The sequence below is a fragment of the Seriola lalandi genome, unplaced genomic scaffold (assembly GCF_002814215.2).
Source record: "Seriola lalandi dorsalis isolate HSWRI2012SDOR001 ecotype SW California unplaced genomic scaffold, Sedor1 jcf7180002052652, whole genome shotgun sequence".
Taxonomy (NCBI): domain Eukaryota; kingdom Metazoa; phylum Chordata; class Actinopteri; order Carangiformes; family Carangidae; genus Seriola; species Seriola lalandi.
Genome location: NW_019523205.1, coordinates 129630 through 141074, shown reverse-complemented (window position 1 = coordinate 141074; position 11445 = coordinate 129630). Strand labels below are relative to the sequence as shown.

The following is an 11445-nucleotide window of genomic DNA, read 5'->3' as shown; positions in this document are numbered from 1 at the left end:
GTGTGACAGAGAAATAGGAGGGAGAGAGGGGAAGGAAAAAAGGAAACTTCATCCCTAAAAAGGGCATGGCCTTTCAGCAGCTCCCTCTCCCTGTCTTTGTGTCTCTTCCCCTCACGTCGAGTTAAAAAGCCCAGCCTTATTTGGGTAGAGCTGTTCCATGTAGAGGAGGGAGACGGCGGCCAGGCACTGTTGGTTTGGTCAGCGGGAATTCTCCAAATACTTTCACCACATCCCTCAGCTCAGTCAAAATGGCTGAGAGATGGTGAGGGAGCGGATGGGGGGGAGAGAGGGAGGAGGAGAGATTAAACTTTAAGAAAATCGAGAATGTGGATGTGGAAAAGAGTTTTACGGTGTTAGTTCTATCCCACATCGCAGGGAAGGAACAATGTCTAAAATGACTGTTTCTGTACTTTTGAACAATGAGGAGGAAAGGAAGTGGAGAGGAAGAAAGAGAGGAGAGACAGAAGGAGAAGAGAGGAAAGGAAGATGGAGAGAATAGGAGGAGAGGAACAAACAGAGGAAAGAAAGAAGGAGAGGAGCGAGAAATGGATAAGAGTGAGGAGGAGTAGCAAACTCATCATCATTCAGACAGAGAATTCCATGTAAGTCCTGGGGGCTTCAGTAGCTGCACCCAGTGTGTGTGTGTGTGTGTGTGTGTGTGTGTGTGTGTGTGTGTGTGTGTGTGTGTGTGTGCGTACCCTTCCACCCCCACTCGTGACATTTCCATCACTTCCATTCCATTACAGACACTTTTTGGCACGCTGCTCCTGTTCGAATATAAGAGCCGTAGAACACACACACTTATAACTGCAGTTTTCTACCTCAGTGGAAAGTCTGACGTTATATCACACTCAGGATGAGAAACTCATGTGTAACCACCTTTACTTAAACACACTCCATCATCGGCCTTCGGTGTACACAAGTGTATTCACTTGGACATGAGGTAAATAATCAAGATTTTCATTCCTTTCTGATATTAAGAAAACAACCGTGCCAATGTCACAAAATACTTCTCTCCATGGGCGGAGCCAGACGTTGAAAAACATTCAGGGCTTAGCCCCAACTTAAGTCAATATTCAGGGGACAAGCTCCCCCGGGGATTTTCTCTTCCCACTCACAGCAGCTACATGCGCTGTTTACTGTATCAAGCCATTTTTACATCATTTGGGAAAAACATGATAGTTCCCCGCATCATATTTTGAATTTAATTGTTCTCTGTCTCCATCATTCTGAAACCACAACACAATAGATTTTTGACAATGACAAATTTTCCCTAATGTCACATAAAAAGAGGCAGAAATTGTTGAATATAAAATATAAAAAATATTTTCTTACACTAAAACGAGTGTTTCACATTTTAAGCTTTATATCCAATTCAAAATCTGTATGAGAGGGGGGGGGGACTCAACACAGCTACTGTAGATTATGGGGTTAGTGAATTTCAGCTATATTTAAATTAAAAAGAGTAATGCAATTCCTGCATTCCACATTTTCATTTGTCAGTTCTGATATTTAATTAATATTTTACTGGAATACACATCTGCTGATTCTTCACAAAGTCAGTGCCCCTTGTGTTAATCTATAGATTCTCTCTGATTTCTAGCTTTAGGACAGATAATACAGATTTAACTGTCCTTGGGCCCAGGAGTAACACATGTGACATTTAAGCCTTTCATTTAGTCAAAATTGCTTTCAAATTAATGAACTTTATATTTTGTAAACGTTGTGATTATTATTTAATGGTTTGAGAAAATGTTAATTTCTTGATGTGTTATGTGAACAGTGTGACATTTACTCGCCTGGATGTAAAATAGGCAAACACAAACATTTGCATATCACAAACTGAATATCATTAAAAGGGAAACCATGATTGTAGTTTATATTCTAAGCATACATTTATAGTAATTACTGTAAAAGTATGAAGTTATTTTTGTGCCTCATTCCTGAGGGCTCAGTGGGACTTTTTGTGCACAGACAAATACATTTTGCAAACACACAATTTTGTTTTGAAGAAAAAATATTTTTGAGCAAATAATACCGTAACCTGAGCAAACTAAAATCTATTCTATGCGGAATCAATCTATATTTCATATATCCACAATATCAATGTGTGTCACTCAGTTTCAGTCAATTCTATGAGAAGCTGTTAGGCCAAAATTGAATACTTCACTTGCACATACAAATATACTGGTACTAAGCTCTTGCACATACATGCATACTATCAGGCATATACTGTACATGTATACATATAGTCATGCATGTGTTGGGCAGTAGCCTAAATAAGCCACTGGGTGTTTATTCCCAGGTGAATCCCGGTTTTGGTGTTGTTTGACCGCTGTGGGGCACCGTAGTTTTGAGGTGAGTTCCCGCGTGGGGCGTCAACTTAGTTCAATGTTTTCTTCTCTCACGGTACAAGGTAAACAGTGTTAACAGCAGCCTGCATCATATTAAAATATCTCAATTTAAATCCCACTTCCAGTCTTTATGTTAAAACGATCGGTAAACAACATGTTAGTTAACAGTTTGTCATGGGTCTGAGACGTGAGCAGTTGTATTTCCTGTCTTTAGTTTGTTGGTAATATTGGCATCAGAGTGGAAACGGTGTGGGATGTCTGATCTGGTTGGTTACAGGTAGGCATGCTATTCATCAGCTCATTACTTTAGCTAACTAAAACGCAAATCCACAAGTGTAGAGAAAAGAAAATTGATTCAAAAATGTTTGTTTGAAAGTTGTAAATATTAGGAAGATATTCACTAATGCTTTTCATTTATTTGTAAATTAATTAAATGCATTCACACGTTTTTATTCGTGAAATTTGTTTGTAGATCTGTTTTATATTTGCAAGATATTTTTGTGAGTTTACAAATGTATTTTTATTTTATCTTCTCTTGCACTGTTAATCCGCCTCAGGGTTAGGGTCTGTAAAGCTCACCAATTAACACGTTGCATCACTTTTGATTAACAGATACAAAAACTAAAGTATAACATAGCTAGCTCTTGCTGTTTTACAGTCTCAGTGCTGAACTAAGCTGACATCTCCTAACTGTAACTTCATATTTAATGGACAGATATGAGCACTATCAATCTTCTCATCCAGCTGTCAAGTAAGGAAATTAAATTTTGTATTTTCCAAAATGTCCCACTACCCCTTTAAAGTAACAACATGGGTCCACATTTTAGCTTCTTACTGGAATGACTGGTATGTATTTTTGTGTGTGTGCACCTGTTTGTGTTTGTGTGTGTGTGTGAGAGAGAGAGAGAGAGAAAGTGTGTAAGCTGCTCCTACATCATATGTTTATTCAACTGAAAGAATTTCCTTAACCTGGCAGTGGTTTATATTCATTTGTAATGAGCTTCTATGAAAGGCACTTGTTTACAGTGTTACACAATACTGTAATAGGCCAAATGTTAGCAGCAGCAGCAGCAGTGTTATGAGCCATTGTAATCATTCCCAAATGATATCAAAGCCTCTGACTGCTACCTATTTCCATTCATGGATGATGCGTTGTGTGTGTGTGTGTGTGTGTGTGTGTGTGTGTGTGTGGCCAGTGGGCTGAAATACAAATTAAAATAGAAAATAAATGTACCTCACCTGTCAAATAAACTTTTATTGTGTCCAAATCAAAACAACTTCACACTTCCTCTGTACACAGACCATCACTGTAGTTGTAGCATATATTTTTTTTAATGATGCAAACATTTGCAAACATATGACTTTTTGTTTCCATGCAATGTAAAAATATGTTTTTCTTTTTGCATTTGATCATAAATGCCTGCCCACATGCTTGAGTCTATGTATGTACAACTTACCCTGTTCATATCTACTGTAGGGGCTCTATAGGTCATCTGGTGGGTCAACATGTGAAAAAAGCTGCTAGTTTTTTTGATCTCAGCTGAGCATGTATAAACGGATTCATTCAAGCACGGTCCTGGAGTAAGAGAGGTTTAGTAGCCTGGATCTCAAACTGGTTTATTACTCATAATTTAAAGGGAACAATGGGTACAATATGTAACCAGTGAAGATATTGTAGTCCATGTATTTACAGAGCTTCCTCCCGGACACTAGCTCCACATAGACCTGATCGCCTCTCTGCAGCTCCAGTACCACAACCTGAGAACATACATGGTGATCAGTGACGTTTCACTTAGCGATTATACAAAATAATGTCAAAGTCACAAGGAAATGGCTTTTTTTTTCAACTTTCAATTTGATCTGTGTGATTCACTTCTTACCTGAGTGGCGCTGTCTTCACCATCCTCTCGATTGTTCTCCCACACACTGGCTGTTGGGTTCGCATTGAGCATCAGCTGGACCTACAGATTTAAACAAAAGACAAAATTACAATAGAAACGACCTGCTATTGCTACGTGGATAAACCAGCTGAATGTAGTCTCAAATCAGATATTTGTTAAGTCTATCTGGTTTGGTTACTTTGTGGTAGAGGCGCTTATTCTCCTCCACGGATGAGTAAACTGTGATGGAAAAGACATAAACACCAGCACAGGGGGCAGTGAAGACACCTGTGGAGTGAGGGGAAGAGTTAGTGGAACTGCAAGGATATATGTTTTACATGAGCCTTTAATCTGAAATGATGGGTAAATGATATGTGTGTGTTTCTTACCTAAGGAAGGGTTATATCCCATGCCATCGTTAAGAGTGACGGTGGCATAGGGTATTGGCACATTAGTATTAAAAGGACCAAAGCAGCGATCAGTAGATCCAGGAATTGCCACAGCAATATTTGGGTCTATGGTGGCTTTGAAGGCAACCTTGACGCCAGCTGGAAGTAAGAGAGAGACAGATTTTTTGTACAACAAAGTTAAGTGTCCAGTATCCGTTTTTTGTGTGTATTGCCGTACTTGTTGGTCTAAGACTCCCATCCATCAGCATAAGTGTGTTTACCTGTGAGCGCCTGCACTCTCTCATTCAGTGTGCTGATATCGTGCCACAGATATTTAATCCTAATGAAGGTATCCTCTTCTACTTGGTTAAAGTCATTGGCTCCACAGCAGCATCCACGCTGGCGGTTGAAAGTACAGTTGCAGTCCCATTTGTCACAGGGCAGAGGCCCCTTCCACTGCACTGGGACAGGATGGGGGAATAGTGAGAAAGAGAAGAGGGGGAATTGAGAGTTACAACATTGGCTATAGAGGTGTGTAACTGAGCCAGGTTCAAGCAGGAGTTTGCTGCAGATGAATATTCTTGCTCTGATGACTTTATCAAATAAATTAAAGATTAAAAATAGCACATATTTGGGTTACAAAAGACCTACACCTGGATAATATGAACATTGAAATTGAAATGTAAGTGCATATACTGATGGATGATTAAAATGTGGCGGTTTGTGTGGCTTACGTGCAGCTTGTTTCAGCATTTCAGTGGTGGAGGATTGGGCCTCCACACGACCACAGAGAAACAGAGACCCCAACAGGAGCAAAGCCGGTAATGCAGGCATCTGAAAAGAAGTATTCAGAATTGGATCAATCATGAATTAATATGCACCCAGACAAGAGAGGCAACATGGTCAGTGCTGTCCAGTCGCTAAAATACATCTTTAGTATCACTTGTTGGACGAGTCAGGGTCACGTTTAACGGTAAAATTCTGGCACAAAGTTTGAAGCGGCAAAATGTCTTTAAATCTGAATTTTTTTAATAATTATATTGACTTTCTGTGAAAGGAGAACAGGCAGAATGGATAGTACCTCAGAAATTTACTCACACTTCTTACACTTTCAGCCCATTATTTTGGTTTTTATTTTGGTTCCCTGGCCACAAATACACTGTATGGTTTGGCTCTCATTAACTGTCCAACACCATCCATTATGCAATTAATTCAGTGTAACCTGCCCACATTGAAATAATGTTTTATTCATTTAAATGTTTATGTAACCTAGAAGTCTACTGATCATTCACTTTGAAACCAAATTTTCCCTGGTTTTAATTTCAAACTCTAGACAGTTTTCGAGCCGCAGTGTTTACTACCTAGCTGAAACAAATCGACTGTGTTTTGCAGGTTAGATATCTGCCCAGCATTAATTAATCAAAGCTAACCAAGTTAACCAACTGCTCTTAAAGAAAAGCAGACATCTAGCAGCTAATCTGTCTGTGCCAAAATAGAGCTAAAAGATGAGATTACATTAATTTAGGTAGGTTTGATTTTCACCCCAGTGGTCAGAAGTCCAAAAAATAAACATAAAATAACAATTAACATAAAGGTAGAATAATCCAGAAGTAACAGGAAATATATAGAACACAATTGACTTGGTGCTTAATGCCTTAATCATGCTTTAAGATACATAATTTAACAATAACTTGCTATATTTAAAAAAAAAAATATGACCTCCAAACTCAAACCCATTCTGTCCAACCTGTGTTTGTGTCACAAAACCACATAATTCAATCACTACACCCAATAATTAGCAAAAAGATTTAAAAGAGAAAAGACAAAGCTATATCATTTGTGACAGTCTTTATCAAGGCTATTGCATTGGTTGGTGGTTGACAGCCTGAGTGACCAATTTTGGACGGCTTCTCTCTTAAGCACTGTTTGGTAAGAGATATGAGAGGATAGAAACATAAAACTTACTGTTTTTGTTCCTCCCTGTCCTTGTTCTGAAAGACTGTCAAGTTCTTGTGAGTTTGAGTTTGTGAAACTGAGGGTCAGAGTTTTAAAGCAGGCGTTGGTTTGTAGCTTCTTACTGATGCACTACAGGTGATCCTCCCCCTGAGGAGGCGAATCACAGAAGCTCCGCCTCACACACACACACACACACACAGGTTTTACAGCCAAAGATCCACACTCCAGTTACCAAAATAGCCAGGTGCATCCCCGGTAACACAGTACAGTCGATGTTTTTCCTTTAGTGCGAAAGAACAAGAATTGATTTTGTTGCACCTTTCGGCACCTTATTGTTGGGACCATAATACCTCTAATCAGGACAGAGGTGTCTGGTTGTCGTTTTTCAGAGGACACCAGCTGGTGGACATTGTTGTCAGGTCCCTGAGGACATTATGGTCTGCAGATGAGAAGACAGAGGAAGCTGATAGGAAAGAGTTATTGGTTCATTGATAAAGGCCTAGATCTGACAACAATAGAAACTGTCGCCTGGTTCTCATGCTGAGACAGAAGGAAGAGAGAAGTGATACTGAGTTTTCCCACAGTTACTTTCCCTTTGGATATTGCAGGAGACCCAGATGTACTGATTGTAGTTCGTTTCTTGGCTGAAGTTCACTCCACATTCATGTGAATGAAATGATCTTGAGTTGCATTGCAATATTTAGTCAATAACGGCGTACGAAGCGATTATCGGGAACAGCAAGGTGTTGCCATCTTTCATCTTGTGTTTCAGTGACAGATTCAAGAAAATACATAGAAGTGCAGGATTTGTTGCACAGGTCAAATAAAAAAAAAAGCTGGGTGCCATCTTAATCCTGATTTAGAGTTGGTTGTTCTACATTTCTTTTGTTAGCTGACTGTAGAGCTGTTGAAGGCCTTGAATGTTCTTATGGTGTTATTTGGGTGAGGTTTGGCAATGGGGAGACTTTTAACCTTTGCACAATCAATATAACAATATAACAAAAAAACTGTTCTTGCACAAAAACATTCTCAGTCTGGCTTGATGCTAGGCATGGCAATGTCAGTAGGCCAGCTGCCCCGCCACGTTGATCCAGTCTGACGTATCAACCATTACAGAGGTGAAAATTAACTTTGATGAGCCTCTGACTTTGTACATCAGCATAGCCGCAGCCTTAGTATAGATTGAATTTTCATTCATGTTTAGGATTGCTATAGGAAAATCAACTTGAGCATAAAACAGCCTGCTGGTTTTCATACTGTTATGTGATAGAGAATAAACTGAGTCTTTGTAGGAGTACTGGAGGTTTATTCACGTGTGTTGCTCTTTACATATTTACAGATCTCAAAGCAAAACACCAGTGCTGTCATTCATCTCTGCTGGTTTTTTTGTAACCTGGAGTTGCACTGTCATTTGCCCTTGTTTCCCCCCCCCCCAGTCCTATTAGATAACAAGGTGTTTACTGTGTGGTCTTTTCAAGCTTCCTTTGCTCCTGGGGCAATGCATTGTCTACATGTATGGAGTCCCAAGTCAGCTAACCTGGTTCTTCACATAATCTGATCTGCTAGATGGAGGCCATGGTGTATCAGGTGTTTTATGTCTGCTTTGTATACATGAAGTATCATGGTGCAAAACAATGTTAGATGCATTTTTGAGCTGTTCAAAAGGGCCCAGGGTTGCCAGAAATTTGTGATTAAAATTTTTGGGGGGATCCACTCACAGTAGCTTAAGGGTCTTTGGCTAATGTGGCCCTCTGGATCAATTTATTCAATGATACTTTATATCAGTAGCACCAGGTCTACACCTGGTATTAAAATGCGATCTGTAACCAGGTATGTTATCCAGATGATAAATGATCCGATCTTTAAAGAAGGTGTTCACACCTGCCTAGGCTTTAAAATAAAGTTGAAAGGCGAACCCAGAGGTAAACACAGCTCTGAGGTTTTCTCTCAGCTCTACAAAGATTTTTGTAGCATCTTTCAGATCATTGTTGTGATTGTCCAGCCCACAGTTTAAAACTATTTTTAGTTTACTGTCAGTGCTCTCATCAGTGTTTCTTTTGGCCACACAGTTAGAAGCACCACGCAGCAGACAGACAAAGTTTGCATCATGATAATGTACCAACTCCTCATAGGTTGGTGGTGACCAAAAACAGAACTAAAAGAGAGAGAATATTGGATTTTGTTTGTCAGCTGGATATGATAGTAGGAGACTGTTTCCTAAACTTTGTCATGGCAACTATACAGGTGATGACATGTCAGTGTTGTGTCAGCTTGTTTCCGCTGCATAAAATTAGCATAAGTGCATATATTCAGTTTCCTGTAACATTAACTCTTTTCATTCTGATAGGTGTGGTTCAGAGTTCAGAGGTCTGTATTGTCCCTCAAGGGGAAAGTTGATCCACAGCAGAAGGCACACCAACAACATACAAAAGCACACTGGACATTGATCACAGCACTTACAGCAAACAGCTAAATAAATCATATGTATCTGTTCATTTAAGGTGTCAAACCACTGGAAGGTGCAGTCAAGGTTTAGGTTTATTTATTGCTCTTGGATATGTTTAAATCTATTGCTTTTAACCCTAGGGGGTTTAGAGGTGTGTAACTGAGCCAGGTTGAAGCAGGAGTTTGCTGCAAATGAATATTGTTGCTCTGTTGACTTTATTAAATCAATTAAAGATTAAAAATAGATATTATACTAGTACTAATATTGGTCAATCATTGTTTGCACTGTAAGGTTCCCATGAGGAGTTCTTTTATTTTAAACTTTTAAATTGTGCATTTGAATTAATAACATGCTTACTTTAACAGCAGGAACTAAAGTTAAAGATTTTTTTTTTTATTTTTTTTTTTTACACATTTTGGTTTCATTTTTAATTTAATTTAATTTTTAATGACTGTCTCTATAAACATCTGTAAAACTTAAAAAGTCATATATTTAAATGCTGAACCTGTACCTATGGACTTAATGTTATCATTAGTGATTTTAATGTGGTGAACGTGTGTCATAAAAGGCCTTAAAATGACTGTCTAACTAAACATTAACATACTGTATGTATCTCATTATATGTATTATATTGTAATCTACACTTTATTATGGACTCTAGCTCACCTTGGTAGTGAAATCATTTTAATTTCACTTCATGTTGTTCTGTAAGAAGGGTTCATACACAGAGTAACCAAAACTGTCAGGAAAGTGCTTTATTTCAATGTTTATATGTTATTTACTAACATCAGACAGGAGAGTAAGGGTTATAGTTCAGTACTTTCATTTTGTCAACAATTTCCTTAATGACATCACATATCTTTTCAGTTAAAACAAAATCAAATGACAAATAATGCCAAATGCTTTGTTCCAACTTATTTATTTTCTTGTGATTTTACATGGTGCACTGGTGTTTAGTTTATTCCTCTGGAACATTACACAACATCCTTTCGACAAGAAACAACAAAGATTCTCTTTGTAAGCTTTCAAATCAAAACATGAATCCAGATGTGATGGATTAAAGACCTGGCTTCCCTCAAAAAGAGCAGATTGAGATGAGATGATAGCGCAACAGACAGATTTCATCTAGCAGACTCTAACCTTGTTAGTCGGGCAAGAGTTGGTACAAAACCAGCGTGCTACACTTTCCTAACTTATTCAGTAGCATAAAGCAGAAAGGCGCTGAAAGTGTTAAAGAAGCTGTTGTATTCGCAGAGGAAACAACCTTCAGGCAGGTTGACAGCCACCTTGTCCCCAGCCATCAGTTGCAGGACCAGAACAACAGTGGCACTGTCCTCTTGGTCATCTCTGTTTTGCTCTCTGGATTGGCTCACCACCTGGCCGTTCACCTGCAGGCTGGCGCAGGCAGCCAGGAGTCTGCCAGAAGAACCAGCGTCACTGTAGATGGTAATGGCAATGGTGTACACACCAGAGTGGGGCACGGTAAAGATACCAGTGTCCACACTGTAGCTATCACCCAGGTTAAGGAAGACATGCTTGTAGATGATGTTGGTGTTCAAAGTGAATGGGCCATAGCACTGAAAAGTAACATCATCGAAGAGAGCGACAGAGAAGGCAGTGCGGCTGGCTGGAGACGCAGAGGGGAGAAAAGAAGGTTAGAAAAGCAAACATTAAGAAAAATCTAAAGTGTGTTTTATCATCTGAACTCTTTCCTGCTATGTGTAACTCATGCATGTGTCACCAACCTTCAATATTGCAGAGACTTTGCTTTGTTTGTAAGTATTCCTTCTCCAGCTTGGCCAGGGTCATGTTAAAGTACATCTTGATCATGTTCACCTTTTGCTGGATCAGACAGCAGCCACAGGAGCCCTGGTCCATGCTGCACGCTGAACGCAAACACACGTAAATACATTTGGAGATTAAAAAAAAACATGCGCAGACACTCTGATTATGTACCCACAATTCCTCACCATCGCCTGTGTTGGGTTCTGGTGTTGTGAGGGGAGGTCCATTCCAGGGATTAGAGAAACCAGCAAAAGCTGCATGCAGCAGACAGAGCAATACAATAGCTGGGGGGGTAAGAGCTTTGCATTAGATGCCTGTTACTGTACTGTTACATATCTGAACCATTGCTACCTCTGTAAATGTATTTAGTCTCACCTCTCATGTTGACGCTAAGTGATAACAGCTTCAGGAGGATGGAAGGTGTGATAGACTGAACAAGAGAGGAAGTGTCATGGATATATATTTTTCTCAGAGCTCCTCCCTTGTTTTATTCTTCCTCTTCTGAAATCGCTCCTCCTTTTCTTTTTCTTTTAATCATCTGCTTATCTGCCTTTATAAGCGTATCACTATGGATGTTTTATCGTCATCACCAGGTGCTCTCACTTTCTAATATCACACTCAAGCAGACACACACA

At 39.4% G+C, this 11445-nt stretch overlaps 2 protein-coding genes across 2 annotated transcripts; both read right to left on the bottom strand.

Moving 5' to 3' along the window:
- Nucleotides 1-3589: 3589 nt before the first annotated feature.
- cbln18 (cerebellin 18) lies at nucleotides 3590-6672 on the bottom strand. Its single transcript, XM_023400573.2, has 7 exons — nucleotides 6589-6672; nucleotides 5358-5457; nucleotides 4905-5084; nucleotides 4624-4782; nucleotides 4434-4522; nucleotides 4235-4315; nucleotides 3590-4112 (listed from the first exon to the last, which is right to left on the bottom strand). Exons 2-7 carry the CDS (start codon nucleotides 5455-5457, stop codon nucleotides 3975-3977), a joined length of 747 nt encoding a protein of 248 aa, XP_023256341.1. The 5' UTR covers nucleotides 6589-6672; the 3' UTR covers nucleotides 3590-3974.
- A 3093-nt stretch (nucleotides 6673-9765) lies between these two features.
- LOC111650624 (complement C1q tumor necrosis factor-related protein 3-like) lies at nucleotides 9766-11249 on the bottom strand. The gene is made up of 4 exons (XM_023400534.2): nucleotides 11186-11249; nucleotides 10996-11094; nucleotides 10771-10911; nucleotides 9766-10652 (listed from the first exon to the last, which is right to left on the bottom strand). Exons 1-4 carry the CDS (start codon nucleotides 11190-11192, stop codon nucleotides 10219-10221), a joined length of 681 nt encoding a protein of 226 aa, XP_023256302.1. The 5' UTR covers nucleotides 11193-11249; the 3' UTR covers nucleotides 9766-10218.
- Nucleotides 11250-11445: the final 196 nt, after the last annotated feature.